The following is a 16,579-nucleotide window of genomic DNA, read 5'->3' as shown; positions in this document are numbered from 1 at the left end:
AGAGGATATATGTGTCGGAGGTGGAGGGAACGAGGAGAAGAGGGAGACCAAATTGGAGGTGGAAAGATGGAGTGAAAAAGATTTTGTGTGATCGGGGCCTGAACATGCATGAGGGTGAAAGGAGGGCAAAGAATAGAGTGAATTGGAGCGATGTGGTATACCGGGGTTGACGTGCTGTCAGTGGATTGAATCAAGGCATGTGTATGGGGGTGGGTTGGGCCATTTCTTTCGCCTGTTTCCTTGCGCTACCTCGCAAACGCGGGAGACAGCAAAAAAGAAAATATATATATATATATATATATATATATATATATATATATATATATATATATATATATATATATTTTTTTTTTTTTTTTTTTTTTATACTTTGTCGCTGTCTCCCGCGTTTGCGAGGTAGCGCAAGGAAACAGACGAAAGAAATGGCCCAACCCCCCCCCATACACATGTATATACATACGTCCACACACGCAAATATACATACCTACACAGCTTTCCATGGTTTACCCCAGACGCTTCACATGCCTTGATTCAATCCACTGACAGCACGTCAACCCCGGTATACCACATCGCTCCAATTCACTCTATTCCTTGCCCTCCTTTCACCCTCCTGCATGTTCAGGCCCTGATCACACAAAATCTTTTTCACTCCATCTTTCCACCTCCAATTTGGTCTCCCTCTTCTCCTCGTTCCCTCCACCTCCGACACATATATCCTCTTGGTCAATCTTTCCTCACTCATTCTCTCCATGTGCCCAAACCACTTCAAAACACCCTCTTCTGCTCTCTCAACCACGCTCTTTTTATTTCCACACATCTCTCTTACCCTTACGTTACTCACTCGATCAAACCACCTCACACCACACATTGTCCTCAAACATCTCATTTCCAGCACATCCATCCTCCTGCGCACAACTCTATCCATAGCCCACGCCTCGCAACCATACAACATTGTTGGAACCACTATTCCTTCAAACATACCCATTTTTGCTTTCCGAGATAATGTTCTCGACTTCCACACATTCTTCAAGGCCCCCAGAATTTTCGCCCCCTCCCCCACCCTATGATCCCCTTCCGCTTCCATGGTTCCATCCGCTGCCAGATCCACTCCCAGATATCTAAAACACTTCACTTCCTCCAGTTTTTCTCCATTCAAACTCACCTCCCAATTGACTTGACCCTCAACCCTACTGTACCTAATAACCTTGCTCTTATTCACATTTACTCTTAACTTTCTTCTTCCACACACTTTACCAAACTCAGTCACCAGCTTCTGCAGTTTTTCACATGAATCAGCCACCAGCGCTGTATCATCAGCGAACAACAACTGACTCACTTCCCAAGCTCTCTCATCCCCAACAGACTTCATACTTGCCCCTCTTTCCAAAACTCTTGCATTTACCTCCTTAACAACCCCATCCATAAACAAATTAAACAACCATGGAGACATCACACACCCCTGCCGCAAACCTACATTCACTGAGAACCAATCACTTTCCTCTCTTCCTACACGTACACATGCCTTACATCCTCGATAAAAACTTTTCACTGCTTCTAACAACTTTCCTCCCACACCATATATTCTTAATACCTTCCACAGAGCATCTCTATCAACTCTATCATATGCCTTCTCCAGATCCATAAATGCTACATACAAATCCATTTGCTTTTCTAAGTATTTCTCACATACATTCTTCAAAGCAAACACCTGATCCACACATCCTCTACCACTTCTGAAACCACACTGCTCTTCCCCAATCTGATGCTCTGTACATGCCCTCACCCTCTCAATCAATACCCTCCCATATAATTTATATATATATCTCGGAAAGCAAAAATGGGTATGTTTGAAGGAATAGTGGTTCCAACAATGTTGTATGGTTGCGAGGCATGGGCTATGGATAGAGTTGTGTGCAGGAGGATGGATGTGCTGGAAATGAGATGTTTGAGGACAATGTGTGGTGTGAGGTGGTTTGATCGAGTAAGTAACGTAAGGGTAAGAGAGATGTGTGGAAATAAAAAGAGCGTGGTTGAGAGAGCAGAAGAGGTTGTTTTGAAATGGTTTGGGCACATGGAGAGAATGAGTGAGGAAAGATTGACCAAGAGGATATATGTGTCGGAGGTGGAGGGAACGAGGAGAAGTGGGAGACCAAATTGGAGGTGGAAAGATGGAGTGAAAAAGATTTTATGTGATCGGGCCTGAACATGCAGGAGGGTGAAAGGAGGGCAAGGAATAGAGTGAATTGGATCGATGTGGTATACCGGGGTTGACGTGCTGTCAGTGGATTGAATCAGGGCATGTGAAGCGTCTGGGGTAACCCATGGAAAGCTGTGTAGGTATGTATATTTGCGTGTGTGGACGTATGTATATACATGTGTATGGGGGTGGGTTGGGCCATTTCTTTCGTCTGTTTCCTTGCGCTACCTCTCAAACGCGGGAGACCAGCAAAAAAAAAAAAAAATGTGTATATATATATATATATATATATATATATGTGTGTGTGTGTGTGTGTGTGTGTGTGGGGCTTTAATGTGATGGCCTTAATTAGGGCATTGGTTGCCCATGCCACATCAGATAACATAGAAAGAGAAAGACAGTGAGAAACAGTGGACTGAATAACTAAGGCTATCAGGATATATGTCAGAGGTTGAAGTAGCTTGAAAAAATTTAGGATGGAGTTCTGTGACAGCATGGGCAACTACGAAGGATGATGAAGACGAGTATATAGAAATATGGGAGAGAGTAATCGCATGAATACAATAAAGGAATGTATAGTTATGTGTATGTAAGGATTGATTGCATATGCAGAGATGGGACCTCATTGAGTTTAGAACAACCTCTTCATAGCATATAAATAGGTAAATAAAAATCATTTACAATGTTCTGCACACAGATACACAAAAAGGATTCTATTCAATTTACCCTTTTTGACCCTCCTACCTCTATTTTTTGTTTAAGGCTTGGCCTTGTTGAGGGCTTCCCTAATAACTAAAGCCTACATTCCTGCCCCAGCCTAAGTGTTCAAGTCTGGTGAGTTTATAAAGTTGTGGAAATTATTAACAAAGTGGTTCTTGTTTTTTTTTTTTTTTTTTTTTTTACTCTGCTCACATTGATAGATTGGTGACAGTGTTGCTACGAGGAAGTGCTGTGGCCAGTCGGTGATCTTGGCAGTGTGCTTGTTAAACCTTGCCATGTACAATGATTTAACATTTTGTATGTAAGAATTCTGTGTATAGATGAGTAAAGCTTTGAAAACTTGAAATTGGTTGCTTACTTACTGTAGATGATATGAGGCTTTTCCTTAATTTATCATAAGACTTTTGCTAAGCACTCTGAGGGAAATATAAACTATGGGATATTTTCCTTGTGGTCTTTAATGTCATTTTACAGTATGAAAACTTCAAAAAAAGACTTTTTCTCTTGTTAAGCATAAATGTCATCTTTATGTATCATTGTGCTAAAATTAATCATAGCATGAGAAGTTATAGTTGAGTGCCAGTGTGAGCACTAGAAGTTATAGATGAATGCCAGTGGATTTATATTCTTATTTTGTTAGTCTTTCTGTATACTATCAGCATAGTCATAAGTCCAGGATTATTTGATTAAGGCTAGTATTGTATTTATCAGTAATTAGATATTGGTTGCAAAACTGTGAATATGCAGCGGGATGTGGTTTACATTTTTGGTACCCTGGCAAGTGGTTTACACTTGTGGCACAGTGCCAGGAGGGAAGACCTACATGCCCTCCTGTGCTCTTACATAATGTGAAACCTTGCTGAGTATATTTTCACTCAGTCAACTTGCTTGGAGTTTGAATTCGGTCAACATTTGTAGAGTACGATTTTTCTTGCTGATAACTAGTTTATAGAATGTGCAAAATCTTCTTAGATATTTTTAGAGATTTAAAGTATGTAAATATAGCTTCATTCCTCCCCTTGAGTTGCTCTTGGCAAGAATCAAGCATTAACTTTGACAAGGTCACTCTGTGTCCTCTGCTGCACGTGGGTGACTTTACTCACTTCCGTAGAGGGCAGTGGAAGGGGTGTGAGAGTTGTTTCCGCTACCAGTCTTGCACATTTGGTACTTGTACCAAGGCATTGTGTCCATCCTTTGGAATAGGTGGTGATCACATAGTACATGCAATGGACCAGGTTAGTTAATAATTCATGTATTTTTGTTTAGCCTTTCTAAATGTTTTTGAGTGCTCACTGATAGGATGAATGGTATTTCATTTTAATTTATGGAGGAGTTACATTTTATCTGCTGATTCCAGTTATTAAAAAGTAGGTTACATTAAGTGCATTTACTTACTATTTTTCCAGTGCTCGGACTTGTAAGATCCATGTAGTCAAAATTGTATATTTGCTGGTGAAACATGATTTATTGATTAATCACTGTTGCTCCAATTGAGAGTATGCACATCATTTGTAGGATTATGAAGGGGTATTTGAAAAGTGTGACAGAAACTTTAAACTGAGAGAAGAAGAAAACATGCAAGTGTATGTTGAAGATCTCAAACTTTTTTCACATTGATATTTGATTTTACTCATTTCTCGTCTGATATTGACAAAACAAATTACATATGAAATGAAGAGGAGTTCTGTGCAGGTACTAAGGGTACACAGCTATGCTCCTTACACATATATGGAATTTGGAATCTTTCTTGGATGGGCAATAATCACATTTCATTTTCTTTATTGCACCCAGCTTTAGACTGTAAATCATTGGTTGTTTCACTGTTCTACTATACTTCTCCATTAAGGCGATAGCAGTTCTAGGAAGTTTTGGATAGATTAAGAATTTAAAGATAACAGAGTAAAGGTTATACACAAACATGGTTATAACCATGAGTATCTTGCCCATATCAAGCTTCCTAAGCACCTTAATTGAACCTCAGGGGTGATAGCCTTACAGCTTTGCTCCCATTAGTATTTTTAACATTATTTCCAGATGTACTGAAATGCATTCACTTTTTTGGATGTTGTAAATAATGCAGTAACGATGAACATATTTGAATTTTAAGTCTAGGCAAAAAATCCTTACCCTTTACATTTCAGTGGTGCACCCCCATCTTTAATATTTTATACAGTTTTGGTCAGCCAACTTGAAAAATGACGTAGATAGAATGGAGAGAGTACAGTGTTGAGAAAAAGACTTAAACAGTTTGAAGAAAGTACAGTGTTGAGCTATCAGGATGATTCCTGGACTAGGAAACAAATCCTATAAGAGCTAAGTGAATGATTTGAATATATTTAGCATAGAAAAGAGGTTAAGGTGAAATGTAATGCAAGTATTCAAAATTGTCAAAGGCTTTGATATTACAGATCCAATAAGCTCCTTAAGACTTGAGTTATCTGATTTCACTCGTACTAATGGATATGAACTCATAAGATTAACACTTTACATTGAATGAGGTAAAATACTTTTTCTTCAACATGATTGTTAACATACAGCATGATATTTCCAGTTAGAGTGATTGAAAGCAGCTTTATAGATATGTTAAGACTATACTTGACATATTTTTCTTCAAGTCCATAAGCTTGCTTTGCAGCTTTAACCACACAGCTCTGTGAGTTGGTGGGATATGAATTTATTGGTATTATGTCTTGACATAATGAAAGTATCCATGTAGAAAAATACCTCAAATTATGATACTTTATTATTAAATAAAGATATTCTTTTAGACTTTATAAAAGTATAGATAAAAAAAGTGTTTTTTCAAATGTGTCACAAGTTGAAGCACACAGTTGTAAGTCAGTGCAGCATACCATAATACTGAAGTGTCATAAGTCTAAAATATTGCATTAAGCACTGTAATTTGAAACCATACTGTGTTTCTACAGTATGAGGAGGGAAATCTTTACTTGTGGGATCCTATCTCTTATCTTCGTTATCATACAGCCTATGAAAATTATGTACACTGTCCTCCAGGTTAGATTACTAAGCCATTGCATTCATCCACATTTATTTTGCTATATAATTAGTTCTTTATGTTGTTTTTAATGTTTTATTGTTTAGTTTCTTAAAAAGACCTTTACTAACATTCTGTATTTTTCAAAAAGCAGTTCATTGTTAACATTTTCACTTAGATTAAGATTAAGGAATCTAAAGGCTACAATCAAGGATCCCTTCTTTCTTCTGTATGATGGGCATATCTGTAACATCTGTCTGTAATCTCCTCATTTAGATCATCTTTCCTATTGTAGGTATCATCTTTGTCACCTTCCTCAGGATCTTTCATATCAGATTCTTTGTTTCAGTGTGGTCATTAAACTAGAGATGCATACTCTAATTTAGGTACAGTGAAAACTGTAAAGTAAATAGCTAACTGGACATTTTCTTATCCATTTACTTGTATACAGTTTTGTTAATAGCGAGAAGATTTTACTTCTTTAACATCTATAGACATATCTTTTTTGGCCCGTTACCATTTATGGACATACATCCTCATGGGTGCATCGACATCTACACATGCATAGTTATCAAGTTTGACAGTTTCCTCAAAGGTTTCAAGGATATTGAAGAGGATGTGCTGAATTGGTTTGAACATATGGGGAAGATGAGTGAGTTAAGGATCACGAAGTGAGTATGCATGTCAGAAGTTGAGGAAATAAGGAAAAAGCGGAAATCCAAAGGGAGATGAAGGATGGCGTGAAAGATACTTTGAAAGTTTGCATTCTGAACATGCAGGGGGGGGGGGGGGGGGGGGTAAGAGGCACGCAAGGAATATAGCAATATAGGGGATGAGGTGTGCATGGGAAGACATACTGTTAGTTAGCTGAACTAGGGCATATGAAGCAGTTAGGGGAAATCATGGAAGATAGAGTGACTTCAAACGATGTGGTATGCAAGGGATCAACATGCTTTCAATGAACTGGCCTACAGCATGTGAAGCATCCAGGTTAAACCATGGAGAGGTCTGTAGGTCTAGTTGTGGATAGGGATCTGTTGTTTTGGTGCATTACACATATCTAGACAATTGATGTGAGCAGATGTGGCCTTTCATCTGTTTGTGGCACTACCTTGCTAACATGGGAAATGGCAATCAAATTTGAAAAGATTAGGTTTTACATCTAGGTTTTGGGGTGAAGCAGTAGTGCTTTGTACTTATATAACTTCCCTTTGATTGTAATTTCCAAAATTAAGATTGCTTTTTTTTTTTTCATTTACCCTGTAAATGTAGTCAATGCCACATGTCATTGTTTCTTAAAGAAAAGTCTTGTGACACTTATAAATCATCAGTGGGACTAAACAAATGAAAAGACTAGGAAGAAGAGATGCCTACTCCCTAATTTTTTAACCTCTCTATAGGCTTCTTTTTCATTGGATTGTTTTTTAAGCTTTGCTTGTATTTTCAGCATCACTACCTTGATTTACATTTCACAGTCTGTTCATTGTGCTAAGCCAGTCCATCATTCAGCCTCATCCTTTCAATATAATCTTTCATCTTTACTACATAGGATTCTTTTAACCTGAAGTTGTTATCCTCAGTAGGAAATCCCTTCTCATATTCTTTTACTTAACTCTGTTTATTTATTCATTTTTTATGTATATATATTTATTTATTTTGCTTTGTCGCTGTCTCCCACGTTTGCGAGGTAGCGCAAGGAAACAGACGAAAGAAATGGCCCAACCCACCCCCATACACAATGTATACACACACACACGTCCACACACGCAAATATACATACCTATACATCTCAATGTACACATATATATACATACACAGACACATACATATACACCCATGCACACAATTCACACTATCTGCCCCCATTCACTCCCATTGCCACCTCGCCACACATGGAATACCATCCCCCTCCCCCCTCATGTGTGCAAGGTAGCACTAGGAAAAGGCAACAAAGGCCCCATTCGTTCACACTCAGTCTCTAGCTGCCTCGCAATAATGCCCGAAATCACAGCTCCCTTTCCACATCCAGGCCCCACACAACTTTCCATGGTTTACCCCAGACGCTTCACATGCCCTGATTCAATCCACTGACAGCACGTCAACCCCGGTATACCACATCGATCCAGTTCACTCTATTCCTTGCCCTCCTTTCACCCTCCTGCATGTTCAGGCCCCGATCACACAAAATCTTTTTCACTCCATCTTTCCACCTCCAATTTGGTCTCCCACTTCTCCTCGTTCCCTCCACCTCCGACACATATATCCTCTTAGTCAATCTTTCCTCACTCATTCTCTTCATGTGCCCAAACCATTTCAAAACACCCTCTTCTGCTCTCTCAACCACGCTCTTTTTATTTCCACACATCTCTCTTACCCTTACATTACTTACTCGATCAAACCACCTCACACCACACATTGTCCTCAAACGTCTCATTTCCAGCACATCCACCCTCCTGCGCACAACTCTATCCATAGCCCACGCCTTGCAGCCATACAACATTGTTGGAACCACTATTCCTTCAAACATACCCATTTTTGCTTTCCGAGATAATGTTCTCGACTTCCACACATTCTTCAAGGCTCCCAGAATTTTCGCCCCCTCCCCCACCCTATGATTCACTTCCGCTTCCATGGTTCCATCTGCTGCCAGATCCACTCCCAGGTATCTAAAACACTTTACTTCCTCCAGTTTTTCTCCATTCAAACTCACCTCCCAATTGACTTGACCCTCAACCCTACTGTACCTAATAACCTTGCTCTTATTCACATTTACTCTTAACTTTCTTCTTCCACACACTTTACCAAACTCAGTCACCAGCTTCTGCAGTTTCTCACATGAATCAGCCACCAGCGCTGTATCATCAGCGAACAACAACTGACTCACTTCCCAAGCTCTCTCATCCCCAACAGACTTCATACTTGCCCCTCTTTCCAGGACTCTTGCATTTACCTCCCTAACAACCCCATCCATAAACAAATTAAACAACCATGGAGACATATATATATATATATATATATATATATATATATATATATATATATATATATATATATGTATACATACATATACATACATATATACATATATATATATATATTTTTTTTTTTTTTCATACTATTCGCTATTTCCCGCGATAGCGAGGTAGCGTTAAGAACAGAGGACTGGGCCTTTGAGGGAATATCCTCACCTGGACCTCTTCTCTGTTCCTTCTTTTGGAAAAAAAAAAAAAAAAAAAACGAGAGGGGAGGATTTCCAGCCCCCCGCTCCCTTCCCTTTTAGTCGCCTTCTACGACACGCAGGGAATACGTGGGAAGTATTCTTTCTCCCCTATCCCCAGGGAAAATATATATATATATATATATATATTCATGTGAGAAACTGCAGAAGCTGGTGACTGAGTTTGGTAAAGTGTGTGGAAGAAGAAAGTTAAGAGTAAATGTGAATAAGAGCAAGGTTATTAGGTACAGTAGGGTTGAGGGTCAAGTCAATTGGGAGGTGAGTTTGAATGGAGAAAACTGGAGGAAGTGAAGTGTTTTAGATATCTGGGAGTGGATCTGTCAGCGGATGGAACCATGGAAGCGGAAGTGGATCATAGGGTGGGGGAGGGGGCGAAAATTTTGGGAGCCTTGAAAAATGTGTGGAAGTCGAGAACATTATCTCGGAAAGCAAAAATGGGTATGTTTGAAGGAATAGTGGTTCCAACAATGTTGTATGGTTGCGAGGCGTGGGCTATGGATAGAGTTGTGCGCAGGAGGATGGATGTGCTGGAAATGAGATGTTTGAGGACAATGTGTGGTGTGAGGTGGTTTGATCGAGTAAGTAACGTAAGGGTAAGAGAGATGTGTGGAAATAAAAAGAGCGTGGTTGAGAGAGCAGAAGAGGGTGTTTTGAAATGGTTTGGGCACATGGAGAGAATGAGTGAGGAAAGATTGACCAAGAGGATATATGTGTCGGAGGTGGAGGGAACGAGGAGAAGAGGGAGACCAAATTGGAGGTGGAAAGATGGAGTGAAAAAGATTTTGTGTGATCGGGGCCTGAACATGCAGGAGGGTGAAGGAGGGCAAGGAATAGAGTGAATTGGAGCGATGTGGTATACAGGGGTTGACGTGCTGTCAGTGGATTGAATCAAGGCATGTGAAGCGTCTGGGGTAAACCATGGAAAGCTGTGTAGGTATGTATATTTTGCGTGTGTGGACGTGTGTATGTACATGTGTATGGGGGGGGGTTGGGCCATTTCTTTCGTCTGTTTCCTTGCGCTACCTCGCAAACGCGGGAGACAGCGACAAAGTATAAAAAAAAAAAAAAAATATATATATATATATATATATATATATATATATATATATATATATATATATATATATATATATATATATTTTTTTTTTTTTTGACATGTATGACATGGCATTGCAGAATTTGTTAATCCAGTATGAGGTTCATATATCTATTTTTCACTGTAAACTTTTGATTAAAGATTGAACGTAGTAACCTGTCTTCTCTTACAGATGTCGAAGGTACCACCAATGCAGCTGGAGGCAGCTAATGCCTACACACAGGTGGACCACATGTGTGCTTTAGACATTGACTCAAGACCCTTCTCCCAGCGGCTGTCTGGCATCATCTGCACCATTGGTATGTCTGATGGTTCTGTCGTTACTCACTAGAAATGGAATGAATAGCTTTTTTTAGACTAAACATGAACTGTTGCTCACTTTATTTATTCATCTAATTAAGGACTGGAGGTGGATTGTCCAACCTCATCATGGTGAAAGTGAGTTGAAAGTTTGTTGTTGGTATAGTTAAAGAGAAAATGATGTGTAAGAAGTGGTGAAAGTGAGTGAGCTTGCAAGAGAGGCCTTTATGCAGAGATATCAAGAAAGATTAACAAAAGAATGGCATAGGATGATGGTAAATGAAAGAAAGAGAATGGAAGGTATTTAGGGAAACAATGTCTTACATGTTTAGCTGAAGTGTGTGGCTGTGAAAGGTGGGAAGTAGACATATGAGATGGGGTAGAGTGAAGAGTTAAATCACTTGTAAAAGAGAAAAGGGAAGTGATTGGATGTACCTGCAGGAAATGCAAGTGATTATAAGGATACAAGAGAAAGATGCAGGTCAGGAGCAAGGTTCAGAACTGAAAATAAGGTCAAATAAGAAAAAGAGACGGGTTTGATGAAGCACCGAGATAATAAGGAAAATTTTTGGAAGGAGGTGAGCAGTGTGAGGAAAACTGGAGAGTTGTGTTTAATATTCCCATCCCTACAAGTGCAGTTTGCTGAGATTTTGCTTGTGGTACACATTTTTCCCATCTCATTTGTAACACTTAACAAGTAATGCAATCTCTAGGCTAGATTTTCCTATGTATACATAATAAAGATACCTGGCAGTATGCCAATTCTCTGATTCTCCAGCACTGAATCAGAACTGTGCTGTCAGTCAGTGAGGGCTGAACAATTCCTAGGACCCCATTGAACATTATAAAGTATCTGGGACTGTTTTATATCTTCCATTGGTGCTCTTAGACCAAGTTCTTTGTTTTCTTTTCTGCAACATTCACATTCTGATTCAACCTCATCTTTGTAGAATGTCATTTGCCTTCTTTTTCCCTTGACCTTCTTTTCTCTGAAACCTAACTACCCAAGGCTGCTGCTGCTTGAAGCTCAAATCTCCACTGCTCTCATAAGCTGTCTGCTTGAGTCCCTTTCACCAAGGCTTGGATCTATGTTTTGCATTTGGATACTGCTTCCTATATGCATGCTTCCCATAGTTTATTTGTGGGGACAGGCCACGCAAGAATTAGCCATGATAATAGCTCCATCTTTTCTGAAACAGCAAGGCTGTGAAATTCTTTCCTTTTTCATCTTCCCTTCTTGTTATAACCTTTCTGCCTTTAAGAGACAGGTTTGCAAATGTGTGAGGAACTTTCATTGATTTCTCATTATTTTCTTATACCTTATTTTTGTTTCACCAGAGATTATCATGATTGGGGCATGATTTGCCCATGCCATGTCACTCATTGTATTTCTCTCTTCTTTTTCATACCTTATTTGTAGTATGCTTCCCAATGAGATATCAGTCACTTAAAAAAAAAGTATTTGTAGTATGCTTCCCAGTGAGATATCAGTCACTTGAAAAAAAAAGTTGTAAGGAGAGTTGATAGGGAAGTGGTAAAAGCTGAAAAAGAGGTGAAAAATGAGATGGCATGAGTGTTTTGAATTGTTGAATGTATATGATTGTATTGGAGATGTGTTTTTGGAATGGGATAGGTTTATGGACATATGTAAGAGTCACAGTGAATGGTAATGTGAAAAAAGAGCAGGTATTGAAAGCTTTGCATGAGATGAAGTGTATTTAACATAGTGGCAGCAAAGGATGGGATTGCACTTTAGTTTCTTGAAAGAAGGTTGTAATGGTGTTGTTGACTGGTTAGTCAGGCTATTTGATGATTGTATGGGTCATGTTAAAGTGTGTAAGGACTGATAGAATGTATTTATGCTGCCCCTATGGAAAGACATGTGGCACAATCTATACTGCTTGAATTACAGTTATAAGTCTTTTGAGAACATAGATGAGAGTGATCATGGAGAGGGTTGTGGCATGCTCAGAAATTCTGAATTGGGTGAACCAGTGTGCCTTCACTTGAGTTAGTGTTGTGGATAACTTTCTACTTTAAAGAACTTTTGTTGAACTTAATTGGAAAAATGGAGTGTATTGTATGAGGCTTTCATGAATGTTGACAAATCATATTATACGACTTACAGACATGGTTTGTGGAAGGTGTTACAAATATATGTTAAATGGAAAGATGCAACATTCCTTGAGGAATGTTTGTCAGGAGATAAGGCATGTGTGCAAGCAGACCTAGGTATATACAAATATGGTCTTGTTTTCTTTTTCCATGTGCTACCTCATGATTTATTCGTCACTGTTAGTTTTTTATAGTAGCATGGCAATTTCAGGTCCTGCATCCCGGTCAGTGGAAATGCTGGAGCAAATGATGGAAGCTGGTATGAACATTGCACGAATGAACTTCTCTCATGGCACACATGAGTACCATGCAGAGACTATTAACAATGTTCGTGAAGCTACTGAAAATTATTCAAAGAAAATTGGACATTCCTACCCAGTGGCTATTGCTCTTGACACAAAGGGACCGGAAATCCGCACAGGACTGTTGGAAGGCGTAAGTTTACTTTGCAGATAGATTTTTATATTTCAGAGTTTATGTCCAGTTAATAAAAAATCATTTGAATAATCTAGCCTGTGTGCTTACCCTTGCAGCAAGAGGGTGAGACTATATGGTGTGAGTAAAGGTTTGAATGAAGAGAGCCTAGAGGAAGTAAGAGTTCATTAGGTACTTGGGAGTGGACATGGCAGTGGGTGGAGCCATTGGGGCTGAAGTGAGTTTTAGCGTGTAAGAAGGGGCCAAAATTCTTTGTCCTACCAACTGCCAGGGTCGTGGAAGCCATTGTTTGTATGATTATTATATTTTTGTTGCAGGGTGAATTTTACACTTGTGGTGGCCCATTTCTTAACCATGTGTATGTCCACATACACACACACACATGTAGTATACAAATATACATATATGCAGAATTATGAGATGGATTAACACCAGTGTAAAACTCTCTCCCCATGCCACACAAGTTGTAATCACACTCATACACACATGCGTGCACGATTATTATACAGCAGGAAATAAGCTACATCCTTATCACCAGCATCTCACAGAAGGAGAGCAGTAAAGGAGACAAACTGTCTTTGACAAATTTCAGAATATCTTTCAAGTATGTGGTAAGGAAATATTTAACAAGAGTAATCATACAATCCATAAGGTCAGAACTGGAATATGTATCAAGATTGGTCACCTCTTGAAAAATCATAATGAGCTAAGAGTGGAGGTTCAGAGCAGGACAACAGAGATGGTACCAGAATTAAAACAGCTGCAGTATAGGCAAGGGCAAAAGGCTTTAAATTGCCAACCTTGGAAGAGAGTGAGGGGTGACATGATCACAATCAATAAGGTTTTAAAGCAGATTGATGACTTGGACAGTGAACAATTCTTTGAAAGATGTAGGGGTAGAACAACCAGAGGGCATGACTTGAAATTAAGCAAGAAACTTGGTAAGAAAGATTTAAAGTAGTGTAAGAGTAGTAGATGACTTGAGCAGAATGACTGAGGATATGGTTAAATACAGACAGCAATCATAGATTTAAGAAGTTGTATGATAGTCGAGAATTTTTTAGTGATGGGGCCCCTCTAGTGTAGAACTCTCTCCCCATACATTACAAATAGGGAATTACACATGCATCCCAGCCTAACCAAGGTACCCATTTATTGGCCGCCGCAAAGGGGAGGTTGAACAGATTGTTTTGGGGTATGTGCTGCCTGTTGCATTCAGGATTAGAACCCATGCAGGTCTGACCTTGGGCAGGCCCGTGCTGTCTCATGGTCAGTAATGCTGACAAATACAGCATGGAGGCTTGTGTATATGTGTGTATGTTTGTATGTTGAGATATTTTAAGTGAAATTTTGAAAGGTGTTAAATAAGGAATTTTGTAGTGTTAGTGCCTGAAGTAGTAAGAAATTAGTGTATGTATTGTTTTTTATACAGGGACCTTCTGCAGAGATTGAGTTGAAGATAGGTGCTCATCTCAAGTTGACAACTGATACAGATTGGTATGAGAAGTGCACAGCAGATTGCCTCTATCTTGACTATGTGAACATCACAAAAGTTGTCAAGCCAAACAACCGCATTTTTGTTGATGATGGTCTCATCTCTCTTATTGCTAAAGAAATAGGTTTGTAATGAATTACTTCATGTAAGTGTAATGACAGAAATATTTAGAAATATTTGCTAGTGTTTTTGTTCCATTTGATGTGCTGAGATTTTAAGTTCTCTTTTTCCTAACCACCTTTTGGTTTAAACTTCTTTTTCCTAAAACTTGAATACCAGCCATTTTGCTTTGTCCTGGGATGGTGAAACAACCTCAAGTTTTTTAACACTATTCATTTTGAACCTGCACCATCTTTCTTATTTCTCCCACTTTGTATTTGACATCAACCAGGTCTTTTGTTGTTACAACTTCCATCCATTTTCTTTTTGGTTTTCTCAAAAGCCTTCTCCCATGTATTTTCACCCTTACACTCATCTGGGTTCTCTGTTGTATTCTCTTCATTTTTTATCACCAGATCAACCTTACTTTCATATGTTGCAGATTGGCTTGTGGCTGTTCAACTCTGGTCCTTTTATGCTGATTCCATACAAAAATCATCTTTAAAATCTTGAAAAGAATCATCTTGAAAGTCTTTTCAACACTCTTTTTATAGGCATCCCGTCTTTTTCAGTAGTTGTCAGCACCCATGTTTTTTATTTTTGCGACAGAATTGGTGCTTTAGTATTTTTTAATCTTAATTATCAGGCACCTCTGTTTTTGCTAACAAATTCCTTGTTGGTAGCTCTTAGGTCATTGTTGCTCCTATCTCTATCTATATATTCTTTCTCCCATAAGATGTTCTTACACTTCACAAGGAGACAAATTTTTCCCTAAATTTGATGCCCCTTATTATAGAACTGTATCTTTTAGATAGATTGAACTGCAATATATGAGGGGTTGACATGTCAGTGAGCTGACCTAGGGCAAATGGAGCAATTGAGGTAGATCATGGAATAGTGTAAGGGACGTTGCTGCAAATGGTAGGATACAGTGTCAGGACCGCTAGAGAGTGGATATGTGCATTTGTGGCCATTGTTCTTTTGTTCCTGACACTATCTTATTAAAGTGGGAGAGTTAGGTATTGAAAGAATATTCCTATTCCTTTTAGTTAAGGTTCTTGTTATTTTTTGATGCAGTTGTATCAAGTATGAACTTTGGTTGGAATACATTATGTACATTGAATAGTCTTGGTAATGTTATCAGTGATTGTATTAAATGCATTAATGATGAAATGTTGTTAGCTGTAAAATTTAGAATTTTAGAAGTCACTAATACTTTGAAGTTTTCATTGAAATTAATGTCTTCTGTTGCCTTCTGATTCCAGTGAATAAACATTATTACATATTCTTTGTACCATTCAGTTATTGCTTTGTGCAAGTAGAATGATGTGTGTTTACATAAGGACTTTTTTTCTTTTTTTACAGCCATATTATTTTAATGTGTTCATGTTTAAAGCCTTTCTTGTTGGATGACATTTTTTTTTACTTTTGGAAATGCTCTTTAAGAATTTTTGTGGTCAGAATGATTATGCACTTCATGATTTTCCTAACAGAAGGTAATTTAGCTCTGTCAAATGATTCATGTGAATTTGTGCAATGAAAAAAAGAGATGTAGTATTGTATGTTAGAATCATCAGATCATATGAGTATATTATGTAGTTTTTTCATACATATTTGCCATTTCCTGCATTAGTGAGGCACTACTAAGGATAGAGGACTGAGCCTTAGAGAGAATATCCTCCTTAGCCTCCTTCTTTTGTTAAGTTAAAAAAGAGGGGAGGATTTCCAGCCACCTTCTCCCTCCCCTTTTACGACATGCAGGGAATACATGGGAAGTATTCTTTCTCCCCTATCCCCTAGGATAATATTATGTAGTCAGCTAAATGATTTAGATTTTTGTGAATTAGAAATGAAAATGAAAATAGTAAGGAGGATAAGAAATTAATGAA

The 16,579-nt window shown here is 38.6% G+C and overlaps 1 protein-coding gene across 8 annotated transcripts in view; it reads left to right on the top strand.

Annotated features, from left to right (window-relative positions):
* LOC139746480 (pyruvate kinase-like) overlaps nucleotides 1-16,579 on the top strand; it is a 56,163-nt gene that overhangs the window by 5,196 nt on the left and 34,388 nt on the right. For 4 of the 8 annotated variants that reach the window (XR_011712161.1, XR_011712160.1, XM_071657749.1 and 1 more), the window contains exons 1-4: nucleotides 3,995-4,152; nucleotides 10,419-10,545; nucleotides 12,873-13,096; nucleotides 14,529-14,715. Coding sequence is in view for 4 of the 8 variants with exons in the window: in XM_071657749.1 (XP_071513850.1) it covers nucleotides 4,144-4,152; nucleotides 10,419-10,545; nucleotides 12,873-13,096; nucleotides 14,529-14,715 (547 nt within the window). In the remaining 4 variants the exon portion in view is untranslated. Of the gene's footprint in view, nucleotides 1-3,994; nucleotides 4,153-10,418; nucleotides 10,546-12,872; nucleotides 13,097-14,528; nucleotides 14,716-16,579 lie in introns of those variants that run through there. The other 4 variants (XR_011712163.1, XR_011712162.1, XM_071657750.1 and 1 more) reach the window with 1 other exon arrangement.

The sequence above is a fragment of the Panulirus ornatus genome, chromosome 65, assembly GCF_036320965.1.
Source record: "Panulirus ornatus isolate Po-2019 chromosome 65, ASM3632096v1, whole genome shotgun sequence".
Taxonomy (NCBI): Eukaryota; Metazoa; Arthropoda; class Malacostraca; order Decapoda; family Palinuridae; genus Panulirus; species Panulirus ornatus.
This window is presented reverse-complemented; position numbering and strand designations above follow the sequence as displayed.